General features: G+C 42.3%; 1 protein-coding gene across 1 annotated transcript in view; it reads right to left on the bottom strand.

Annotated features, from left to right (window-relative positions):
• LOC128655636 (oocyte zinc finger protein XlCOF8.4-like) overlaps nucleotides 1–25,649 on the bottom strand; it is a 118,788-nt gene extending 93,139 nt beyond the window's left edge. Inside the window, exons 1-5 of the mRNA XM_053709227.1 lie at nucleotides 25,566–25,649; nucleotides 20,301–20,406; nucleotides 14,724–14,783; nucleotides 9,096–9,243; nucleotides 2,620–2,706 (exon numbers count right to left, since the gene is read on the bottom strand). Coding sequence (XP_053565202.1) covers nucleotides 2,620–2,706; nucleotides 9,096–9,243; nucleotides 14,724–14,783; nucleotides 20,301–20,378 — 373 coding nt within the window. The 5' untranslated portion in view covers nucleotides 20,379–20,406; nucleotides 25,566–25,649. The remainder of the gene's footprint in view (nucleotides 1–2,619; nucleotides 2,707–9,095; nucleotides 9,244–14,723; nucleotides 14,784–20,300; nucleotides 20,407–25,565) is intronic.
• Between the last annotated feature and the right edge of the window lie 1,032 nt (nucleotides 25,650–26,681).

Raw genomic sequence — 26,681 nt, 5'->3', positions numbered from 1 at the left:
ATTCCATTCCTTAGAAAAATACATTCAGTGTACACACACTCATCAGCCTAATACCAGTCGCTATCACTGCATTTAAGGCTGAACTTACTTTACATTGGTATCAGCAGTATTTTCTCAGTCAATTCCATTCCTCAGAAAAATAATTTACTGAACATACCTCATTTGCAGGGGGGCCCTGCATGCTATTCCCCTTTTCTGAAGTTACCTCACTCCTCAGATGAGAACAGCCAGTGGATCTTAGTTATGTCTGCTAAGATCATAGAAAACGCAGGCACTCCGGTGCCATTTAAAATAACAAACTTTTGATTGTAGAAATAAACTAAGTTAAAAAACACCACAGACTTCTCACAGCGACTGGACTGACTACACTTAACAAGAGAAATTGATAATAGGAGAAAATTAGAAAGTTGCTTAAAATGTCATGCACTATCTGAATCACGAAAGAAAACATTTGTGTTCAGTGTCCCTTTAAGGGCTATTGGTAGTTTAGTATTAGATTGGGGGGGGGGGTTATTTTCATAGGGATTAGGTATAATTTTTTTATTTTTGACAATTTTGTTTATTATTTTCTGTAATGTTAGACTTTTTTATTTTCTGTAATTTTAGCTTAATTTAAACTTAGTTTTTTTTATTTTTAAAGTAATGTTATTTTTTTTATTGTAATTTAGTATTTTAATGTATGTAATGGGGTTAATTTAGGGGATGTTAGGTTAGGGGGCTTAGTAAATAGTTATTTGTTGTGTTATGGGGTTTGGCGGTTTAGGGGTTAATAATTTATTAGGATTATTGCGTTGTGTGGGTTTGGTGGATTAGGGGTTAATAGTTTTAATAGGTAGTTTGTGATGTGTGTGAATGGCGGATTAAGGGTTAATAGTTTAATTAGACATATTGCGTTGTGGGGGGTTGTGGGTTTAGGGGTTAATACTTTTATTATCAGTTCCGATGTGGGTTAATGGTGGATTAGGGGTTAATATACTTTCTTAGTTATTGCGGTGGGGCATTGCGGTTGACAGGTAGATAGATATTGCGCATGCGTTAGGTGTTAGTTATTATCAGGAGGTAGATATTGCGCATGCATTAGGTGTTAGTTAATATTTTCAGGCAGTTACAGGAGTTACGGTGCTCACATACTCAGCTTGCTGCACCTGCCTATGTGTGGTGAGGTGAATATTAAGTAAAAATATCTCCATTTTCTCTGCATAATTCCTTGCTCTGAATATGTGACACTGATTTGCGACGCGGTTCTATGTTAGCTTATGGGAATAAAAATTGCGGCTGACGGGTGAAATATACGTGCGCATATGTAATGGAGCCCCAGCTCTTTTACCTGTAAAAAAATACAAAGACCCCCCCCAAGATACCCATTGCCCTGAAAAGGGCATTTGTGTGGGCAATGCCCATACAAATGCCCTTTTCAGGGCAATGGGTAGCTTAGGTTTATGTTAGAGTTAGGTTTCTTATTTTGGGGGCTTGGTTGGGTGGTGGGTTTTACTGTTGTGGTGGTCTTTGTATTTTTTTCCAGGTAAAAGAGCTGATTTCTTTAGGGCAATGCCCTACAAAAGGCCTTTTTAAGAGCTATTGGTAGTTTATTGTAGGCTAGGGTTTTTTGTTTGTTTGTGGGGGCATTTTTATTTTTATAGGGCTATTAGATTAGATGTAATGGTTTTTATTTTGAATAATTTTGTTTGTTATTTTTTGTAATTTAGTATTTGTTATTTTTTGTAATTTTAGAAAAAAAATTTTTTAGTAGTGTTAGTTTTTTCTTAATGTGCAGTTTATTGTGTTTTAGTTTATTTAATTTGTAGTTATTTTAATTTTAGTCTAATAGTTATGTTAGGTTAATTGTTAGTTTACACTTAGGTTTTTTTAATTTCACAGGTAAGTTTTTATTTATTTTAAGATAGGGATATTGTAATTTGAATTTAAAGTTAGGGGGTTGTTAGGTTTAGGGGTTAATAGTTTAATTTAGTTTTTTGTGATGTGGGGGGCTGGCAGTTTAGGAGTTAATAGGTTTATTTAGTGGCGGTGATGTGGGAGGCCAGAGGTTTAGGGGTTAATAACTTTATTTAGTGGCGGCGATGTTGGGGTGCGGGGGAATAGGGGATAATAACGTTATTATAGTTGCAGCGATGTCGGGGAGCGGCAGAATAGGGGTTAATAGCTTTTATTAGTGGCGGCGATGTCAGGAGCGGCAGATTAGGGGTGTTTAGACTTGGGATTTATGTTAGGGTGTTAGGTTTAAATGTAACTTTTTTTCCCAATAGACAACAATGGGGTTGCGTGCACGGCGATCGCCATTCCGCGCTTTAGTTATTAGAAAAAAAACTAACACCTTCTCCCCATTGATGCCTAAGGGGAAAGCGTGCACGAGCACGTATTCTCAGCACTTGGATTTTGTGCGGTATGGAGCTCATCACCACCATATCGCGCACACAAGGTGGCTTTTTAAAAACTTGTAATGGCAGCACTATGGAGGGTGAAATGACGCAACTTTTGTTGCGTTCGTTTCTCACCCTCTATAGCGCAAAACTTGTAATCTAGGTGATAGCTATTTATAGGGTGAAACCATTTTAGTATCTGAGTTTCCTAACTGTGAAGCTTATACCATAGATCACTCACCTGCAGAGACATCTGATGGCTGAATATTCTGTACAAGGTCCCCATGTGCTCCTGTGTCTAGATTTTCATCACTGTGACCTGTTAGTTCTAAAAGAATAAGATTTAAGATTAGGTTTTTGGTTCAATGGATTTAAAGGGCCATGAAACACAAAAGTTTATTTTTTTCATATTTATATAACAACAGCGTTACCACTACATTTTGTAGCATGGTAAGTATTAAATCACATACTTATTTTACCACGCAGGGTAATTAATGCGAAGCAATAAAAAAAAAAAAAGAAAAACACAATATTTTGCATTATGACAGTTACCTAGAAAAAGAAAAAAAAAACAAGAAATTTACTTCTCCTATCAAATGTTAAATTAAACTTTACATCAAAATAGAAAACCAGAGATATGCTGTTTCAAAACAGGTACAGACCAACTGAGTGTTAGGCCTATCCCCAGGCACCTGAGTGAGACAACAACATTTCTAGTAACTTTACTTCAAGTTCATAGTAGTTTTAACTTCTGTTGATATTTATTTTTTTGTTTTAGCCCCCGAGCCCATCCCAAGAGAAAAAAAAAGAAAAAAAACTTATCTATTGTTTTGGCTGCAGGGGGTTACCAAATTCCCAAAAGGACCAATTCCGTATTTCGGAATGGATAGATCATGTGTTCAACCTCATTAGGGGGCAGGACTTTAATAAAGTCTGACCATTTGGAAAATAAACTCCTCACTTCCTGGTCATCATGTAAGTTAGTATCTAATTGTTCCATTATGCACTGTTTCTTCAGACAGTTTTTAACCTCTAAGATACTCGGGGTTGCTCTCAATTTCCATTTCTTCAGAATTAAATATCTGACGGCCATAATTGCTAAGGTGACTATTTTAAGTTTATCCCGTGGAAGACCAAAGTCCTCCACAGGGAAGACTATGTTTAAGGGAGATAATATCAATACAGAGATGCCTACCGAGTTAATGAGCCAGTATTGAATTTTTGACCAGCAGTTCCTAATTTTTGGGCAATACCAAAACATGTGGATAAGGTTAGCCGAAGGGTATGAGCATTTTGGGCACTTGTTAAAGGTGGTACTACGACATTTAGTTCCCTTCTCTGGGGAAAAATACGTCATGTGCAATAATTTTACATGCGCCTCCCTCCAGGTAGCGGAGAGAGTAACACGAGAAATTGCGTGAATTGATAATGTAACTACGGGGGTCTCCTCTAGGTCTACCGCTAATAATGCTGCCCATTTAGACTGCAATTTTTCTACCGTATCTGGGCCTTTGAGAGAGATCAATTTTCGATAAATGTATGAGATTGATGTGAAGCCGTTTTTAGCTATTAGCAGCCAATTTTCAAGTATGCCCAAAGACCAGTCCCAGCCGAAGTCACTTACTAATTTAAGAGCGTAGTGACGTGCTTGAAGGTAAGCGAAAAAGTTTTTATTATGAAGATGAAAATCATCTTTAAGAGAGCCAAAGGACCTGATGCATCTATTTTGAAAATCCAGTAATTGGGAAGTATTCGCGAGGCCCAAGGAATCCCATTGGGTAAAGAGGGCTGATTGCATCCCAGCTTGGAATTGTGGATTATTTAACAGTGGTAAATGGCGTGAAGTTCTAAATTGGATATGTAGCATGGTGCATATCTTTTTCCACATCTGCATTGGGATGTAAATGGACTTTATTTTTTTTATGTCAGGAGGGATTACATTATTATTACAATGTAGGAGGGCCGCTAAGGAATACGGATGAACAATATTATTTTCAGGGTCAAGGTTTGTTACATAATTAGTATTATTTAACCATTCTATCGCCACTCTAGCCTGGAAGACTATATTGTATAAACGGATATCTGGCAGAGCGAGTCCCCCATATTCTATAGGAAGCATGAGTTTATTAAGAGAAATCCTGGGTTTCCTACTCTGCCAGATGAAAGAACGGAGTGCCGAGTTGAAGGATAACATATCCTTTGTTTTCAAAGTGAGTGGGATGTTCTGAAGGACATACAGAATTTTAGGAAGGAGGGTCATTTTGTAAAGTGCAATGCGCCCTGACATAGACAAAGGGAGTTTTTGCCAGTTCCTAAAAGCTTCTCTAGCTCTATTAAGTACCGGGAGAACATTTAGGTCATACCAGGCGTTAGGATTAGAGGAGATCCATATACCTAGATACTTAAATGCAGATTGAACTATAGAAAATGGAATAGTTGTGGAGGAGTCTCTAGTGTGCTTAAGCCAACAAAGCTCTGATTTTAAAGTATTTATTTTATAGCCAGAGAAGGAGCCAAATTGATCTATGATGTCTAGAAGCTTTGGAATATTTCTAGCTGTATTTGACAAATATATCAAAACATCGTCTGCATAAAGTGCAATTTGCAACTCCTTTCCCTTGATTTTAATCCCTTCTATTTGATGGCGGATTTGGATAGCAAGAGGTTCAATAGCCACATCGAAGAGGAGGGGAGAGAGAGGACACCCCTGCCTGGTCCCCCTCCCTAGCCTTATATCCTGGGTCATATCACCATTAACTAAGATTCTAGTAGATGCATTATTATATAAATTATTAAATAAAGGAAGAAAATTACCTCCCAGGCCAAACTGCTGCAAGGTAAAAGACAAGTGGTCGTAGTGTACTGAGTCGAACGCCTTCTCAGCGTCGATAGATATGATCGCCATATCAGGGGTGTCCTCTCCTCCCATCCCCCCCGAGTTCAGCCTCCCAAAGTACTCCATTGTCATAAATACCTCTCTTATTTTGGCAGATGAGTTTCGTTTTAAAAGAAAGCCAGCTTGATCTTTATGGATGATAGTGGAAAGCAGGGGCTGGAGTCTACTTGCTAAGATGGATGTGAACAATTTGTAATCCGTATTTAGGAGTGCGATAGGTCTGTAGGATTCTTTTCTATCTGGGTCTTTCCCCTGTTTTAAAATAAGAGTAGTATAAGATGCGACAAAATCCTTGGTAGGAGTATTGCCTGTAATGTAAATGTTGTTGAAAAGTGTGGTTAAATGCCCTATTATCTCAGGTGCAAGGTTTTTATAAAACTCATTCGGGAATGCATCAGGTCCCGGAGCTTTGTTAGAGGACAAACTTTGGATCATTGTGGAAATTTCTACTTCAGTAAAAGGAGATTGCAGTGTTTCCAACAACTCAGGGGTCAGAGTTGGGAAGACTATTTTATTCCAAAAGTTTTCTCTTTGTGCATTGTTAGAGACTTTAGAGGTATATAAGGATTGATAGTATTCTGCGAATACTCTACATATTTCTTTGGTAGAATTACAATTTTTACTACCATTTATGATAGATTTTATTATAGGGGAGCCTCTTTCAGTTTTAACCAGGTTTGCCAAAAGCTTCCCTGTTTTATTGCCGAAATTGTATAATTTGGCCTGTAACCTAAAGTCTCTCTGAGTAGACTTATATAGCAAGAAAGAATCTCTTTCTGCCAAAGCTGTATTATACCTAGTCCAATTTTCAGAGGTTTTATGTAAAATATATAGGTTATATGCATTTGTAACAGCCCTTAGTACTTCACTTTCCCTCTTTTTAGCTTTCTTAGATCTAGAGATAGTATAGGCTAAAACTTCCCCTCTGAGAACTGCCTTCGCGGTCTCCCAGAACAAAGCAGGTTGAGAGGTATGTTGTTGATTAAGTAGTGTATAATCGCGAAACCTAGAGATGAGCCAAGTTTTAAATTTTAAATCGGTTGCAAGGTACCGTGGAAAAGAGAAGACAAAGTTTCTATTTCCCGGGGGGCTTAAGTGAAATTCAAGGGTGATTGGAGCATGGTCTGAGATAGTGATTGGTAAGATCTCGGCAGCTAATTTCGTTTTACATAATCTCTCATCTGTCAAAAAAAGATCGATTCTCGAAAGCGTTTTGTGTGCTTTCGATTGACATGTGAAGTCCCTGAGATCAGGGTTTTGGATCCTCCAAATGTCACAAATTTTCAAGCTACGAGACAGTTTGATAAATAGTTTAGATTCTAAGTTGTCTCTCTTAGTTTTAATTGGAACGGGATTCTGCCTAAGCCTGTCCAGGGGATGTTGGGGGGCCATATTGAAATCGCCACGAGAATCAAGTATCCTTCTGCAAAAAGAAGGAGCTTATTCTGAAGTGTTTCCCAAAAGGGGAGATTAAAAACATTGGGGGCATATACATTGCAAAATGTATATAATATTTTTGAAATCTTGATTTTTAACATTACGTATCTTCCCTCCTGATCTGTGGCAACTTGAATGACTTCGTAGAGGAGTCTCTTTCCCAAGAGGATTGCTACCCCGCTTTTTCTTTTTGAAGTGGCAGAAAAAAAAACTTATTTGACCCAAGAGGATTTAAGTTTTACGACTTCCTCGGATTTTAGATGAGTTTCTTGTAAGAAAGCTACATCTGTGTTGTTCTTTTTTAATTGGAGGAGTATTGCCTTCCGTTTGATAGGAGAGGTCAGACCCCCAATATTCCAAGAAGTCATTTTAAGTTTATCCCCTATAGCCATTTTCTTTTACAAAGGAAAAAGACCAAGCCAAACCAACCAAAACAAAAACAAAAAAAACACAAAACAAAACAAAACAAAAAAAACCCCACCACGCCCACAGTTTGAGCCTATAATCCCTTACAGAACAGGGAACTAGGAAGAAGTCCTTCTTGCTTCCCATCCTCAGCCCGTGAATTACCATTTTATACTTTTTAGGTCGGCTTACAAAGTTATATCTTTTTTTCCTTTTTTGTTTAAATTGTCCAAGACCTTTCAGTTCTTATTCTGGGGGAAGGTTTCAGCATAAAATTTGGCTGCATCTTGTGCAGTTTCAAGAAAATGTACATGACCATTTAGAGCATACAATTTTAAACAACTTTCCAATTTACTTCTATTATTTCATTTGCTTCACTCTCTGGGTATCCTATGTTAAAGAAGAAGTAATGCATTACTGGGAACTAGCTGAATGCACTGGTTGAGCCAAAACATGAGGCATATATTTACAGCAACCAATCAGCAGCTTCTGAGCCTACCTAGGTATGCTTTCAACAAAAGATACAAAGAGAACAAAACAAATTAGATAATAGAATTAAATTGAAAAGTTGCTTAAAGGGATATAAACCCACATTTTTTATTTCATGATTCAGATAGGGCATGCAGTTTTAAGCAATTTGCTAATTTACTTCATTTATACATTTTTCTCCGTTCTCTTGGTATCTTAATTTGAAAACAAAATAGGAATAGGGAGCTGGCCCATTTAGTCACCAATTAGCAAGTGGCACCCAGGTGCTAAACTAAAAATGGGCTGGCTCCTAAGTTTACATTCCTATTGAAAGAAAGATACCAAGAGAACGAAGAATCTCAAATGAAAAAAAAGGTGGGTTTCATGTCCCTTTAAGTGCAGTTAGCTCACACTCATCTGATTATACAGTAATATTACACAATACATCAGTATTTTATGTTTGCAACTCGTCTGTCTTCAGGTCCATCATTTATATAATCATTAGTAAAGATTAAATTATTTCGGAATCTGAGTTTTCACTTTGTAAATAAACATTAAAGGGACAGTCAACACCAGAATTTTTGTTGTTTTAAAAGATAGATAATCCCTTAATTACCAATTCCCCAGTTTTGCATAACCAACACTGTTATAATTATACATGTTTTACCTCTGTAATTACCTTGTATCTAAGCCTCATCAGACTGTCCCCTAATTTCAGTTCTTTTGACAGACTTGCATTTTAGCCAATCAGAGCTGTCTCCATGGTAAATTCACGTGCATGAGCTCAATGTTATCTATATGAAACACGTGAACTAATGCCCTCTAGTGGTGAAAAACTATCAAAATGTATTTAGATTAGAGGTGGCCTTCAGGTCTAAGAAATTAGCATATGAACCTCCTAGGTTTAACTTTCAACTAAGAATACCAAGAGAACAAAGCAAAATTGGTGATAAAAGTAAATTGGAAAGTTGTTTAAAATTACATGCCCTATTTAAATCATGAAAGTTTTTTTTGACTTGACTGTCCCTTTAACAGTAGCTTCTGCCATAGATCTCTCACCAGCAGAGACTTCTGATGGGGTCTTCACTGGCTGAATATTCTGTACAATTTCTCCTTGTGCTCCTGTGTCTAGATTTTTTATCTCTGTGACCTGTTAGTTATAATAAAAAATAACATCAGTTTATTTTGTTAAATAGAAATTAAACAATTTTTGTTGAAGCCTAAAAAGGCATCTTAATTTGTATTCAATTAACGAAAACAAAGCATCTGTTACTTTTTGCATATAAAATATTTACATCTATAAATTAATATTAACATATATACATTGATATATAACTGATTAAACATTAATCTATCTTGACCCTTTAAATGTGTTTTTATTATTTTTGTTTACAATCAGACAGCTCGTTAGATCACACATGACGGATTCACAGTAGATTAGCTCTGTGTCAGTCACGTCATTAGTGTATGTGCATTTGCTGAGTGAGATATTTATTACTACACAGCGTTACCTGAGCTCTCATTTCCTGGGGTCTCCATAGTCCTTAGTGCTTGGTGAGTCTCCATCATGACGTCCTTGTAAAGCTCCTTGTGTCCCTCTATATACTCCCACTCCTCCATAGAGAAATACACAGCAACATCATCACACTTTATAGGCACCTGAAACACACACAACTCATTCAGTACTGACACAGGGACTGGTTCTGTCACACACTTTTACTGACAGAGCCAGGATAATGTTACTGAGAACATGCAGAGGCACAGACAGAAGGTACAATAGGTAAATGCACACAGGGTCAGATGGGTCAGTAAAGGGAGTCACTGTGCATAAGTCACATTCCACAGCAGTGCTTATGCTCCTCTCAGCTGGTGAATGCTGCTGTTGGGGGATAATGATACAAATAGACACAGCGGCCTATCTATCAAGTTCCGAATGGAGCTTGAGGGCCCGTTTTTTTTGGCGAGTCTTCAGACTCGCCAGAAACAGCAGTTATGAAGCAGCGGTCTAAAGACGGCTGCTCCATAACCCTGTACGCCTGCTCTGAGCAGGCAGACAGGAATTGCCACAATTCAACCCGATCGAGTACGATCGGGTTGATTGACACCTCCCTGCTGGCGGCCCATTGGCCGTGAGTCTGCAGGGGGCGGCGTTGCACCACCAGCTCTTGTGAGCTGCTGGTGCAATACTGAATACGGAGAGCGTATTGCTCTCCGCATTCAGCGAGGTCTTACAGACCTGATCCGCACTGTCGGATCAGGTCCGCAAGACCTTTGTTAAATAGGTCAAAAAGAAAGAAAGGCCTAACAGGTTAATTTTTGTAAGTCAGTATTCCAAGTTGAGTAATAAGATAAATAGGATCATTTCTAAACATTGGCACATTTTAAAAACATATAACCCTAATGTACCTGAATTCAAAGAACCGCCTATGCCTGCATTTAAGAGGGGGAGAAATTTGAAAGATTTGTTGGTTCATGCTGACATTGGTCCATCTAGGACAATGGTGCAGAAGTACATTGGAGGTAAAAATCTGGGCTGCTTTCCTTGCCTTGGCTGTTCACACTGCAATAACATGATTAAGGGCTCTTTTTTCAGCCATTCTGGAACCGGGAAAAGATTTGAGATTAGGGGACACTTTACATGTAACACAGATTTTGCTGTATACTATATTAAATGTCCTTGTGGATTGGGGTATGTGGGTGAGACCACCCGTACAGTACGTGAAAGGATGACCCAACACAAGAGTAGCATCAGAACAGAAAAGTTAGATGCCCCAGTGGCCAACCATTTCTTGTCTGTCGGTCACAGTTTGACTCAATTGAGGTTCCAGATATTAGAACAAGTAGGACACCTTAGGCGGGGGGGGGGCAATAGAGCCAAGAGACTAAAAATTAGGGAGGCCTATTGGATCAATAGATTAGATACCATGCATCCAAAAGGTATGAATAGAGAACTGGATTGGTCTCTAGAGTATATGATTTATTGATTGTCTTAAAAAGTTTTTAATATGTTCAATATGTTTAAAATGTATTTTTGTTTTTCAGATTTGTTAGGAGCAATATGTGTTTAACCTGACTTTTTATATTCTGTTAGAGAATTTTTTTTTTATATGACCACTAGAGGGTGCTAACATTCAGTATGTCAAAGGTGTTTAAAGGAATGGGTGTGGTTTACAGGTATATTTAAGCTGCATGATCTCCAGGTGTAACTATGCATGATTAAGGACTAAGTCCGAAACGTTGCTGTTTGTTGGTCTGGCTGTTCACTGTGCATACTGCACGAATAAATCTGTTGGAATCTACTGGTTGGTGCTGCTTCTTCTTTGTGACTTTATATTGTGTGGAGTACAGTGCAGTATTCCTGAAGCGTGCACACCTTGTTACTTTCAGGTGCTGGATTTTTGGTTTGTTGTGTTACTTGTTAATGCACTTTTCCTTGCACTGAGTAACCATGGAACAGAATGTGGAAAATACAGAGCCAAAGACCTTTGGGTATACAGATTTGGAGGCTGCACGGACTACTACATTGATCCGTGGCTCCAGAGACTTTTTAAAATCTTCACCCACCCAATCTATCAGTAAGAAGCTGGAATATTTGCAAAAGAAGCATGTTGCCTTTGAATTATATGCTGTGACTCTGGCTGAGTATCATCGAGTGAAACGTATTCCCAGGGGGCTTCGCATGAGCACTCGCCCTACTCTCATGAAAGATAACCTTGAGTATTGTCAAAAGTTTGAAAGGGTGCTGAATAAGTGTTCATTTGATTTGATTGTCCTCACAGTGGAATACCTCCAGATGGAGATTGAGAGCCAAAAACATCAAATCGAAGGTATGAAGAATGAATTGGCCAACAGTTTATCTATTGAAGATTTGGATAAACTTACCTCCTCTTTGGAACTTCAGCTGACCGAGTTGAAAGGGGTGATACAGGAAAGAAAAAAGACCAAATTTGCCAGGGATGAAGAGGACTATGTGTCCGGAACTGTGTATCGTTGGTCCGGGGAGTCCGGTAGACGTACCAGGGGCACTTCCGGTGGCACTTCCGGTTACAGGCGCAGGCGTGCGCGCAGGATGAGCGGTCGCTCCAGCACTCAGGGCTCTTCATCGGGTTCAGCTTCGGGGGACTCCGACATGGAGGTACACGCTGCCGCAGAGGGGGCAGACGCCACCGTGGTAAGAAAAACAGCGGAGTCCAAGAAGAAAACGACATCGGCAGAGGAGAAGCAGGTGATGACCCGCAGGGGCAACAAACCTTGATGAACCTTAGCCAGGTATCCCTTACTAATGATGAACTGTCACTACTCGATAAAGGACTGTCGTTTTGTCCACAACAGGACTTTGATACTTTTGCAATACGTAAAGATCTGTACCGCTTCTTTAGATTAGTGAAATTAAAAAGTTTTTTTGCAGACATTTCTGAATGTAGTATCAGAGGTCAGACCTCTACTGTGTGCATGCAAAATCAGAAGTTAAATTTGAAAAGTTTGGGGCTAACTAAAAAAAAAGCACTTTCACACCAGCACAAGTTAATGCAGGGGTACAAACATTTATGAAATTGGTAGAAAGAGATGTGTTGACACTTTGTAAACATGGTCAGATGCATAAAGAGAATAAGGATAAAAGGGGTAGTTTGTCTGTAAATGAGAAAGAAGCATTAGATAAACTTAGGAACAATAAATCATTGGTCATTAAAGGGGCCGATAAGGGTGGAGCAACAGTGCTCCTTGATAAGCAGTACTATGTTAATGAAATTTATTCCCAATTGTCTGATAAGGATGTGTACCAAAGGTTGGATTATAACCCCTTTTTTAAAATCAAAAAGGAAATTACATTCTGTGTACAGAGAGCTGTTAAATTAGGCATTATGGACAAAGATACTGAACAGTTCCTTCTAAATACAGAGGATATTACCCCTGTCCTTTACACTCTCCTCAAGGTACATAAGAGTGCCACGGCCCCTCCGGGCCGTCCTATAGTGGCAGGCATGGGGTCGTTACTATCAAATGCATCTATTTTTTTAGATAAATCTTTAAGACCATATGTTAACTCTAGTTCCTTCATCAAAGATACAGGGGACTTTTTGAAAAAACTACAGAGTGTACCAATTGAGAATACTAAAGGAATACTCTTTAGTTTGGATGTCACTTCATTATATACATCCATTACATATGAAGCTGGTATTGGCGCTGTAAACAAGAATATGTGTCAGGATGAGAGATACAATACCCAACATAGGGAATTTATCTTGCAACTATTGAGTATTATCCTGAGGTGTAATTATTTTCTTTTTGAAGATCATTATTATTTGCAGCTCCAAGGCACAGCCATGGGTTCCAATGTCGCTCCTACATACGCCAATATATACATGAATATGTATGAGGAGTATTTTGTCTATAATAATCCATTATTTTTAAAATATGCTGCCACTTGGTGGCGCTATATAGACGACATCTTTGGCGTATGGCTGGGCGACATTGGAACCCTTGAGGAATTTGTTAATGAACTTAACTCTGCTACTTGTCACATTAAATTTAAGCTGGTTTGTAGTGAGGAGAGTGTTGTGTTCCTTGACACCAGGGTACTTAAAAGTAACCAGGGTCTTGTAGTTGATCTACATAAGAAAGCAACAGATTGCAACACCCTCCTTCATTACAATAGTATGCATCCCCCGTCCTTGATTAGGTCATTTCCAAGAAGTCAACTCCTTAGGGTGAAAAGGATCGTCTCTGAAACAGGTCCTGTAGAACAGAGATTGGAAGAGATGGGTGACCGTTTTAAGGTTAGGGGCTATCCATTAGCCCTAATTCAAAAGGAGATTGAACGTGTAAAGGCAATCCCAAGACAAGATTTACTGCCACAGGAAGAGGTCAAAAAGAAAGAAAGGCCTAACAGGTTAATTTTTGTAAGTCAGTATTCCAAGTTGAGTAATAAGATAAATAGGATCATTTCTAAACATTGGCACATTTTAAAAACATATAACCCTAATGTACCTGAATTCAAAGAACCGCCTATGCCTGCATTTAAGAGGGGGAGAAATTTGAAAGATTTGTTGGTTCATGCTGACATTGGTCCATCTAGGACAATGGTGCAGAAGTACATTGGAGGTAAAAATCTGGGCTGCTTTCCTTGCCTTGGCTGTTCACACTGCAATAACATGATTAAGGGCTCTTTTTTCAGCCATTCTGGAACCGGGAAAAGATTTGAGATTAGGGGACACTTTACATGTAACACAGATTTTGCTGTATACTATATTAAATGTCCTTGTGGATTGGGGTATGTGGGTGAGACCACCCGTACAGTACGTGAAAGGATGACCCAACACAAGAGTAGCATCAGAACAGAAAAGTTAGATGCCCCAGTGGCCAACCATTTCTTGTCTGTAGGTCACAGTTTGACTCAATTGAGGTTCCAGATATTAGAACAAGTAGGACACCGTAGGCGGGGGGGGGGGGGGGGGGGGGGGGGGCAATAGAGCCAAGAGACTAAAAATTAGGGAGGCCTATTGGATCAATAGATTAGATACCATGCATCCAAAAGGTATGAATAGAGAACTGGATTGGTCTCTATGTCTCTAGAGTATATGATTTATTGATTGTCTTAAAAAGTTTTTAATATGTTCAATATGTTTAAAATGTATTTTTGTTTTTCAGATTTGTTAGGAGCAATATGTGTTTAACCTGACTTTTTATATTCTGTTAGAGAAAAATTTTTTATATCACCACTAGAGGGTGCTAACATTCAGTATGTCAAAGGTGTTTAAAGGAATGGGTGTGGTTTACAGGTATATTTAAGCTGCATGATCTCCAGGTGTAACTATCCATGATTAAGGACTAAGTCCGAAACGTTGCTGTTTGTTGGTCTGGCTGTTCACTGTGCATACTGCACGAATAAATCTGTTGGAATCTACTGGTTGGTGCTGCTTCTTCTTTGTGACTTTATATTGTGTGGAGTACAGTGCAGTATTCCTGAAGCGTGCACACCTTGTTACTTTCAGGTGCTGGATTTTTGGTTTGTTGTGTTATTTGTTAAATAGGCCTCACAGAGAGAAGTTAGGAAAACACACACAGGGGCAAATAGGTCAGTAACAGGCGTCACTATAACATGACTCTGATATAATGTTACATTCCCCAGCATTAATTACCTCTTTGCTCTGCCGGTGAACGCTGCTGTGGGAGGACCTCTTCTTCACAATGGCATATTCCTATAAAATTTATGTAAGAGAAAATCATCAGATTCTGTTTCCCTGGACTAACATTTCTCCAGTTCTTGTTTACTTCTAAATTTCTTTAAATTAAGGGGCTTTCTTCACAGTCTTGATCATCACAAAGTAATGTAGCAGAATCAATTACTGTACTTTTTTGAGGGACCTTTGTGGTTTGAGGATGTTACAGATGGAGGACATTAGCTTCAGTCAAGAATAAAGACATTACAGGACCATTGATTAATGTAGGATGCAGCCTTTGGGTGAGGTCTAATTTGGGATAACAGAGTTGAGTCTTTGGTTGATGGAACCTTGCTCGACAAATATGCTCAAAAGTTAGGAGCCCAAGGCACATAAGATTATATATATATTTGTTAGTTGTACCTGCATTAATTAATACAATAATAATACTAATAATCACAACACCCCATTTTCAGAATACTGTGCAAATCAATAGAGCTGCCTGTTAATTTTCAATTAATTTTTTTTTTAAAAAAATAACAGCTAGACCATTATAAATTAACCCCTTAAGGACCAGACCATTTTTCAATTTTCTTACCCTTAAGGACCAGGGCTATTTTTAAATTTCTGCGGTGTTTGTGTTTAGCTGTAATTTTTCCTCTTACTCATTTACTGTACCCACACATATTATATACCGTTTTTATCTGAATGGACTTTCTAAAGGTACCATTATTTTCATCATATCTTATAATTTACTATAAAAAATTTTTATAAAACATGATGAAAAAAAAATGGAAAAAGCACACTTTTTCTAACTTTGACCCCCAAAATCTGTTCTACATCTCCAACACCAAAAACATCCATGCTAAATAGTTTCTAAAGTTTGTCCTGAGTTTAGAAATACCGAATGTTTACATGTTCTTTGCTTTTTTTGCAAGTTATAGGGCAATAAGTACAAGTAGCACTTTGCTATTTCCAAACATTAGAAATTAATTGGGTGTGGTGAAATAGCTCACAGATTTTATCCCTGGCATATTCACATAGCTGGTTTTAAAATCCCTTCCCCCCAGATACACCTTGTCTGAGCTAGGTGTTTAATTAACCCCTTAACGACCGAAGACGTGTCAGGAACGTCCTACAAAAAAATACCCTTAAGGACCAAGGACGTGCCTGACACTCCTCTGGGGTTTCAAGTGGTGGAAGCGATCCTGATCGCTTCCAGCCGCTTTCAAGGTATTGCTGTGATGCTGTAATACCTTTTTTTGCACACCGTTGCAGAGAGAGCCACTCTGTGGCCCTCTCTGCATCGGCCAGCGATGGTGCCGATCGTTGGAGGGTGGGAGCCATTGCAGAGAGGCGGGTGGGTGGCCCATCGCTAGCAAACTTCTGGCCAGCAGTATGAAATCACTCGCATGTGTGTGAGCATTTGTGTGCGTATGTGCCCACATATGTGCACATAGGAAGTGGAGGGAGAGGGTGTTGGGAGAGGGTGGTGGGAAATAATGTTAGGAAAGTGATCTGGGAGGGGGGTAGTGTATTGAGGGGGGGCAGCTACACTTCAGAAAAATATAAATATATATAAAAAAAATGGGCATATTTTATTGAAAAGTGGGTACTGGCAGACAGCTGCCAGTATCCAAAATGACAGCAAATAGTGAGAGGGGGAGGGTTAGAGAGCTGATTGGGGGGGCTCAGGGAGGTTGGGTGGTAAGGGGGGATCGATCCTACACTGCAGAAAATATATAATTTTAAAAAAAAAGTAAACATTTATTTTTTATTTTTATACTGGTATACTTTCTGCCAGTACTAAAGATGTCGGTGACAATAGTGAGGTGGGGGAGGGAAGAGAGCTGTTTGAGGGGGTCAGGGAGGGACCAAGGATGTGCCAGATGGGAGGCTGATCTCTAAACTGAAGATAAAATTAACCCTTCAAGCTCCCTACAAGCTACCTAATTAACCCCTTCACTGCTGGGCATAATACAAGTGTGGTACGCAGCGGCATTTAGCTGCCTTCTAATTACCAAAAGGCAGTGACAAAGCCATATATGTCTGCTATTTCTGAACAAAGGGGATCCCAGAGAAGCATTTACAACCATTTGTACCATAATTGCACAAGCTGTTTGTAAATAATTTCAGTGAGAAACCTAAAGTTAGTGAAAAAGTTAACAATTTTTTTATTTGATCGCATTTGGCAGTGAAATGGTGGCATGAAATATATCAAAATGGGCCTAGATCAATACTTTGGGTTGTCTACTAAACTACAGCTAAAATTAACCCTACAAGCTCCCTACAAGCTAGCCAATTAACCCCTTCACTGCTGGGCATAATACCATAGTGATGTGCAGCAGCATTTAGCAGCCTTCTAATTAGCAGACATGTATTGCTTTAGCATTGATTTTTGGCAATTAGAAGGCCGCTAATTGCCGCTGCGCACCACACTTGTATTATGCCCAGCAGTGAAGGTGTTAATTAGGTAGCTTGTAGGGTTCATTTTAGCTTTAGTTTAGAGATCAGTCTCCCACCTGATGCATCCCACCCCCTGATCCCTCCCTGACCCCCTCAAACAGGTCTCTGCCCTACCCCAGCTTACAATTGTCACCGCCATCTTTTTTTAATATAATTTATTTTTCATATATTATTCTGCAGTGTTGAATCCCCCCTTAGCCCCCAACCTGCCTGATCCTCTCTCCCCAAACAGCTCCCTAACCCTCCCCCCTCTACCTAATTGCCGTCATCTTGGGTACTGGCAGCTGTCTGCCAGTACCCACTTTGCAATAAAATCAGGCTTTTTAATTTTTTTTTACCCCATCCTTTTTTATCCCCATCATTTAGGTTGGCTCCCTCCCTATCCCCCTTCCTCCCAGATCCCTTTTCCAACCTTTATTCCCCCTTTATTCCCCCTCCCACTTTCCCCTACACTTGATCACTTGTTGTGATCTGAAGCGGGCGCGCGCATGCTCCCGCGCATTACCGGAACTGAGATCCCAGCTGGCCGGAACAGCTCCAGAGATTTGCCGCACAACCCGCCTCCCTGCTATGGCTCCCACCCACCAACAATCGGCACCACCGCTGTCCGATGCAGAGAGGGCTACAGAGTGGCTCTCTCTGCATCGTTAACTATGTAAATCTATTTCTGCACTGCCCCACTTACAGGGCATGCAGAAATAGTGCGATCTCGCTATTTTTAGCGAGATCACGGCAGAAAGAAGCCCAAGACTGCAGCGATGTACATGGTATGTCGCTGGTCCTTAAAGGGACAATAACCATTTTGAAATGGTAATATAAAATGATAAATCAGATTTAGTAAAAAAAACTGCAGGACACTTTCATTATCTATTTTGTCCCCTTTTCCTATAGTTCCATTCTGAAATTGTGAGCTTTTCCTGTTAGAAATTGCAGTGCAGAACACTGTTATATTCTGCACAGCCATTGGCTGCACACTCTAGTGGCCTATTTATAACTGTCTCTAATTGGCTACAGCAGAGAAGGTAAACTAGGTTACAACATGGCAGCTCTCATTGTTTTATAGACACTAAAATTTTACACTTATTTTGTCAATATTTAAACAACTGATGAAACTTTAAAAAATACATCTACATGTTATTCTCAGACTAATCTTTTCTTCGAATGCATCATTTTATCTAGCATTTATTTTGTGTTTAATGTCCCTTTAAGGGCATAATGACCAGCGTCGTACAGGGTACAACACTGGTCGTTAAGGGGTTAATAATAAAAATCAAGGCAGCTTGAGACTCATTTCTGCAAAATAAAAACAACAGTCTGCTATAAATGCCAATCTTTAAGAGCCATATATTACATATCACCAACATTACACTTTTAGAATTAAGCAGAACTAGAAGGCAGAGCAGTTAGCCCAGTGTACTGTACATCTATATACTTGCAGTTCTCTCTGATCAGGTTTTAAAACGTAGCTGAGGAGAAACAGCTGGTACAAAGGGAGAGGAAGTGAATGTAACGTTGGTTGAGAAGACAGGAGTTGCCACTCCGTGTACTCTGACACTGGACACAGCAATACAAGAAACAACTACAGCAGACAACGAAGTGAGGTGCAGTTCCAGGCCCCTTATGCTGTAACAGTAAGAAGCACATAGAAACCAGGAGTACAGCAGAGTACCGAGTTCCTAGGCAGACTGACACTACAGGGACATGAAAAACTGCACAGCCCAACAATACCTATGACTACAACTCTTCAATGAAACCATCAGCAGTAAGCACCACATTAGAAATGGAAAACAGCAATACCAGCTCCTCAAAGAACCAACAAATAGTGCAGGGAGGGAGCAACACAGATGTAGGCAGACAATCCCCCACCTACACTAGCCCAGGAGCAGCTTTTTACTGAGCTGGCATTCCTCCTCCTATTATAAGCCCCGCTGTTGCCTCATTCATTTGGGGAGGTGCAGGTCTAGTTTTTATTTGCCATATGAAAAACGCAGTGCATACTACACACTTCCTAGCCTAAACCTCGACACGCACACTCCACGCCACCAAAGCATTGGCTCCTCCTTCACTCCGTAACATTAATTAACATGTTGTCTTCGCTCTTAGCCCCACCAGTAATAGTAGATTGTACCCGCCCCTGAAGGATGAGCATTTTACAAACTGCTTGGCCTCCAAATGATCCAGCCGAACTGGGGAAAATTTTTAGGTGTAGCTGGTGGTAGCCAGCAGCAGGAAGTGGTGGGAGTTCCAAACCAGGGTTCCAGGCCCTAATTTTCAGGGGCCAGTCGTGCCCTGGTGCATGGGCGAGCACTGAGATAGGAGGTTCCTTGGGTGCTGTAGTACTGTAAGGTAGTCCTGCAATGTTCTTTATATTTTGTTTTAGGTGCTATGTAGGGGGACCCTTGGGTTCTGGAGGAATTTTTTGCAACCAGGGTCATGTAGTAGGGCATTGAATGCTTGGAATTTTTGTTAATAATGGTAGGGTCATGCAGGGGAGTACTAGGGCTATTTAGTTTTACAGTGAAGCATTGTACACGGGCCCCTGGGTGCTGGAGGTGGTTTTGCAGTCAAGGGTTGTGCAGGGGACCCTGGGTGTTGGAGGATGTTTTACAGTGGATAGCTGTGCAGGGGTCCCTGGGTGCTGGGGGCATGTTGCAATGAAAGGTTGTACAGGGGAACCTGGGTGCTGGTGGAGGTTTTAGAGAGGATAGTTGTGTAGGGGTCCCTGGGGGCTAGGGGAGGTTGTTCCATTGATTGTTTGTGTATTAGCCAATGGGTGATGGGGGAGGTTTTACAATGGATAGTTGTGCAGAAAACCCTGGGTGCTAAGGGAGGTTTGTCGATGGAGGGTTGTGCAGGGACCCCTGAGTCCTGGAGAGGTGCAGTGGATAGTTGTGCAGGAGAAATGGCTGGTAATAGAAACTTGGCAGTGGAGAGTTGGTGTAGGGGTCCCTGGAGAGGTGCAGTGGCCCCTAGATGCTAGGGGGGATGAGGGAGGGTTGTAAAGGGGACCCTGAGAGCTGGGGGTATGCAGGTGGCCAAGCTGATGTAAGCATTAATAATATAGGTCTGGTGATCAGAAGCAGCACTCACCTCTCCGGTCAGCAGGCAGATGATGCCCAGGGCCTGACTCAGGAACTGCTCTGCCATCTGCTTTGTGTAACTGTTCATCTTGACTCAGATGCTAGAAATGTGACCCCTGCGAGAAGGAAGGAAGAAGCAACAAATGAGAGATGGGAAAGAGTCAGAGCTCTTCCTGCAGTTATGGTAAAGCTATGATTATGTGATATAAACATGTTTATGTCACGTATGCACAATATACTACACATGTGACCAGCTGCTTGTATAGCAGATAACATACAATGTGACAATCTTTATACAGCAGGTTTGTTAAATGTTATGGAGGTGACTGATTTAATAATGAGCCAGCAAAAATAATGAGAAGCAGAAGGTGAATGTGCACAGCAGAGGTTGATTATCCCCCATTGCAGAACACAAGTGGCGCTAATAAAATGTGCCCCAGCGCTGGGTGAAATTCCCTGTACACTTTGGCCAGGAGAGGTGCGAGAGTTACAGCAGCATCAGGTCAGCCATTCAATTACAGAGCCACATGGTGCTTCAGCGGTGCACGTGCTGGCAGTGACCTGCAGAGGAGCTTCCCACACTGAATTCAGCAACAAGAGCGAGAGTTCTGCTTTCAGCTGCTGGACTTAAGCTCCTCCCTCTGTTGCTTTTCTTTCATTTGCGTTTCGGTATCTGACCCTCACTAATTAGCCACATGTGACAGGCAGTGCTGTATCACCAGTCTGTCCCTTCAACCTTCCTGCTTGAGGAGACGATTGTAGGGCACAGCAATTTCACATACGTCACAAACTGCACAGCAAACTAAAGTTAACATAAGCGTGCTGCCTCATACAATCTGTAGGAAACCACTACCTGTATTGCTCTCTTTTATATAAGTAGGATTTGTTACTTTAGATCTTGTTTCAACTCTACTGTAACTAAGGCAGGGACATAAGCTATAAATTAGTGCCCAGGACCAGCCTTATTACCCTAAAAATGTATGTATGCAAGTAAGTAATAAATCTCACACACAGCCCCCTCCCTTTTACCCCCCCTCACTCAGTCCCCTCTTCCTCACACACAGCCCCCTTCTCACCCTCTCAGCATCTCTCCCTCACACACAGCCCCCTTCTCATCCTCTCAGAATCTCTCTCTCCCTTACACATATACCTCATCTCACCCTCTCAGAATGTCTCTCCCTCACACACAGACCCCTTCTCACCCTCTCAGAATCACTCTCTCCCTCACACACAGACTCCATCTCACCCTCTCAGAATGTCTCTCCCTCACACACAGCCCCCTTCTCATCCTCTCAGAATCTCTCTCTCCCTTACACATATACCTCATCTCACCCTCTCAGAATCACTCTCTCCCTCACACACAGACTCCATCTCACCCTCTCAGAATGTCTCTCCCTCACACACAGCCCCCTTCTCATCCTCTCAGAATCTCTCTCTCCCTTACACATATACCTCATCTCACCCTCTCAGAATGTCTCTCCCTCACACACAGCCCCCTTCTCATCCTCTCAGAATCTCTCTCTCCCTTACACATATACCTCATCTCACCCTCTCAGAATGTCTCTCCCTCACACACAGACCCCTTCTCACCCTCTCAGAATCACTCTCTCCCTCACACACAGACTCCATCTCACCCTCTCAGAATGTCTCTCCCTCACACACAGCCTCCTTCTAATCCTCTCAGAATCTCTCTCTCCCTCACACACAGCCCCCTTCTCACCCTCTCAGAATGTCTCTCCCTCACACACAGCCTCCTTCTAATCCTCTCAGAATCTCTCTCTCCCTCACACACAGCCCCCTTCTCACCCTCTCAGAATGTCTCTCCCTCACACACAGCCTCCTTCTAATCCTCTCAGAATATCTCTCTCCCTCACACACAGCCCCCTCCTCACCCTCTCAGAATGTCTCTCCCTCACACACAGCCTCCTTCTAATCCTCTCAGAATCTCTCTCTCCCTCACACACAGCCCCCTTCTCACCCTCTCAGAATGTCTCTCCCTAACACACAGCCTCCTTCTAAACCTCTCAGAATCTCTCTCTCCCTTACACATACCCCATCTCACCCTCTCAGAATGTCTCTCCCTCACACACAGACCCCATCTCCCCACCTCAGAATTTCTCTCCCTCACACACAGCCCCCCTTCTAATCCTCTTAGCCCCCCTTTCTCTCACACAGCCCGCTCCACACCCAGCACCCTACTTACACTTTCAGCCCCCTCCTCACCTTCTCCGAACTTCTCTTCATCATATTCAGTACCCTTCTCACACTTTTTGTCCCCTCTCCCTCACACAGCCCCCTCTTTACTCTCTTAGCAACCCTCTCCCTCACTCAGCACCCATCCTTACCCTGTCAGCCCCACTCTCTTACACACAGATCATTCTCACCCTCTCAATCCCCCTCTCCATCATACAGCTCCTCCTCATCCTCTCAGCCTCCCTCACTCACAAACAGCCTCTCCTTACCCTCTCAGCCTCCCTCTCCTAGCTTTATTCTCACCCTCAGTCCCCTCTCCTTCACACACAGCCCCTTCTCATCCTATCAGTCCCCATCCTTACCCTCAATCACCCCCCTCCTCACCTTCTCAGAGTCTCTCTCTCTCAAACACAGCCCTCTCACTCTCTCAGTCTCCTTTCCCTCATACACCCTCCTCACTCACTAGCAAACAGTCTCTACTTACACTCTCAGCTCCCTTCTTAAAGGGACACTGAACCCAAATTTTTTCTTTCGTGATTCAGATAGAGAATGACATTTTAAGCAACTTTCTAATTTACTCCTATTATTAATTTTTCTTCGTTCTCTTGCTTTCTTTATTTGAAAAAGAAGGCATCTAAGCTATTTTTTTTGTTCAGACCCATGGAAAGCACTTATTTATTGGTGGGTGAATTTATCCACCAATCAGCAAGAACAACCCAGTTTGCTCACCAAAAATGATCCGGCATCCAAACTTACATTCTTGCATTTCAAATAAAGATACCAAGAGAATGAAGACAATTTGATAATAGTAGTAAATTAGAAAGTTGCTCTATCTGAATCACAAAAGAAAAAATTTGGGTTCAGTGTCCCTTTAACATCTCAGCCCCCTACTTACCCTCTGATCCTCTCTCACTTGCACACAGATCTCTCATCACCTTCTTAGTACCAGTCTACCTTACACACAGTCTCTTTTCAGCCCCCTCTCCCAGACCCTCCTCACCCTCTAAATTCCCCTTTCCCTTACACAGTTTCCTCCTCTCTGCCCGCTTCTTACTCACACAGGCCCCTCCCAACACCTCTCTCCCTCATGCTCAGCTCCCCCTTACCCCCCTCTCCCTCACACAGCCCCCTCCTCACCCTCTCAACACCTCTCTCCCTCACTCTCAGATCCCCCTTACCCCTTTAGCCCTCCTCTCTCTCACACAGTCCCCTCCTCACCCTCTCAACACCTCTCTCCCTCATGCTCAGCTCCCCCTTACCCTCCCCTCCCTCACACAGTCCCCTCCTCACCCTCTCAACACCTCTCTCCCTCATGCTCAGCTCCCCCTTACCCTCCCCTCCCTCACACAGCCCCCCTCCTCACCCCCTCAACAACTCTCTCCCTCATTCTCAGCTCCCCCTTACCCCTTTAACCCTCCTCTCTCTCACACAGTCCCCTCCTCACCCTCTCAACACCTCTCTCTCCCTCATGCTCAACTCCCCCTTACCCTTCTTTCCCTCACACAGCCCCCTCCTCACCCTTTTAACACCTCTCTCCCTTACTCTCAGCTCCCCCTTACCCCTTCAGCCCTCTTCTCTCAAACAGCACCCTCCTCACCCTTCCAACAGCTCTCTCTCTCACTTTCAGCTCCCCCTTACCCCTTTAGCCCTCCTCTCCCTCCCAACAGCTCTCTCCCTCACTCTCAGCTCCCCCTTACCCCTTTAGTCTTCCTCTCTCACACAGCCCCCTCCTTGCCCTCAACACCTCTCTCCCTTACTCTCAGCTCCCCCTTACCCATTAAGCCCTCTTCCCCCTCACACAGCCCCCTCCTCACACACTCAACACCGCTTTCCCTCACTCTCAGCTCCCTGGTCACCCTTTAGCCTTCACCTCTCACACAGCCCCCTCCTCGCTCTCAACACCTCTCTCCCTCACTCTCAGCTACCACTTACCAATTTAGCCCTCTTCTCTCTCATACAGCCCCCTCCTCACCCTCTCAACACCTCTCTCCCTCCCTCAATCTCAGCTACCCCTTACCCCTCCTCTCCCTCTCAACACCTCTCTCCCTCAATCTCAGCTACCCTTTACCCCTCCTCTCCCTCACACAGTCCCCTTCTCACCCTCTCAACTTCTCTATTCCTCACTCTCAGTTCCCCTTTACCCCTCCTCTCCCTCACACAGTCCCCTTCTCACCCTCTCAACTTCTCTATTCCTCACTCTCAGTTCCCCTTTACCCCTCCTCTCCCTCACACAGCCCCCTTCTCACCCTCTCAACACCTCTCTCCCTTACTCTCAGCTCCCCCTTACCCATTAAGCCCTCTTCCCCCTCACACAGCCCCCTCCTCACACACTCAACACCGCTTTCCCTCACTCTCAGCTCCCTGGTCACCCTTTAGCCTTCACCTCTCACACAGCCCCCTCCTCGCTCTCAACACCTCTCTCCCTCACTCTCAGCTACCACTTACCAATTTAGCCCTCTTCTCTCTCATACAGCCCCCTCCTCACCCTCTCAACACCTCTCTCCCTCCCTCAATCTCAGCTACCCCTTACCCCTCCTCTCCCTCTCAACACCTCTCTCCCTCAATCTCAGCTACCCTTTACCCCTCCTCTCCCTCACACAGTCCCCTTCTCACCCTCTCAACTTCTCTATTCCTCACTCTCAGTTCCCCTTTACCCCTCCTCTCCCTCACACAGCCCCCTTCTCACCCTCTCTCTCAGCTCCCTCTTACCCCTTTAGCCCTCCTCTCACTCACACAACTCCCTTCTCATAGCCCTCCTCTCCCTCACACGGTCCCCTTCTCACCTTCTCAATACCTCCCTCCCTCACTCACTCTCAGATCTATTTTACCCTTTCAGCTCTCAGCTCTTCTCTCCCTCACACAGCCCCCTCCTCGCCCTCTCAACACCTCTCTCCCTAACTCTCAGCTCCCCCTAACCCCTCCTCTCTCCACACAGCCCCCTCCTCACCCTCTCAATACCTCTCTCCCAACTACCCCTTTAGCCCTCCTCATCCTCACAGAGCCCCCTTCTCACCCTCTCAACACCTCTCTCCCTCACTCTCATCTCCCTCTTACCCTTTTAACCCTCCTCTTCATCACTCACCTCATCCCCTCTATTCCATCATACACCTCCAATCCTGACTCACACCCAGCACACGGACATCAGACAACAGGGGCCTTCTGTTAGCTCTCATGCTGCATTCTGTTTCACACACAGCTGATAACTCACAGCACAGATCACTGAGTTTAACACAATTTGTTAACACGGTCCCTTTCAGCTAAGGTATCGATGATGTCACGGCAGTCACGTGACCGGTCCTATAGCTGGATGGGATCTAGCTGCTGCTACCACACTCGTATGACAAGGTAATAAAGCATAAGTAGCTTTGTGTAAGTGCTTTATAGCTGTATTGTACTGAAAGTGTGTGAGGCAGAAAGAACATCTCTATGCTGTTATATATGTGTATAACATAGAGGAGAGCAGGCTGTGTATATGATATAGCGAGCATCTCAATATAATTTAAACTGTTATTTAATGTACAGAGAAGGATATATATATATATATATATATATATATATAAAATGTGTTTTGGTATAAGTAATATGGGTATATGTGGGTTTGTGTACGCACGTGTGGGGTATACATGTATACAGATAGATTTTAGGGGTGAAGTTCGTGTTTATATATGCGTATAGGTATGTTTGTTTGGCCATTATTCTCATATCTGTAATCTCTGCTGCAAGTCTCAGTGTTACACAATCTCACTGACCATGAACAAGATGAAGAAGAAGCTGCCTGAGCAGATCCTAAATCACATCCTGGAGATTCTCTACCTGCTGACGGGAGAGGTGAGAAAACATCATAACGACACCACGGTAACCTCCTGCAGTGACTGTGTAGAGTTATTCTGGGAATATTCTATTCTAGAAATTCACTTGTGGAGACCGTTATTTTCCAGCAGCCTTTTGTTATTTGTTCCATCATCCCCATACACAGGGCAGCAATAGGCAGTTTATGAAGTGATGTCAGGCTTAGGCTAATAAAGAATAAACTGGTATTTATATGGTATAAACAAGTAGTAATTTGTGCAGAAGAAGAAGTGTTATTGTATAGAATGGCCATAAGCAAGTGTACATATGTCATATATAGATAATAGCTGCACGTACACCGGCTAGCTGGTTAGTCTACTCACATCCTGTCCCTTAAAACTTAATTCCA

This window comes from Bombina bombina, chromosome 4 (genome assembly GCF_027579735.1).
Source record: "Bombina bombina isolate aBomBom1 chromosome 4, aBomBom1.pri, whole genome shotgun sequence".
Taxonomy (NCBI): Eukaryota; Metazoa; Chordata; class Amphibia; order Anura; family Bombinatoridae; genus Bombina; species Bombina bombina.
This window is presented reverse-complemented; position numbering and strand designations above follow the sequence as displayed.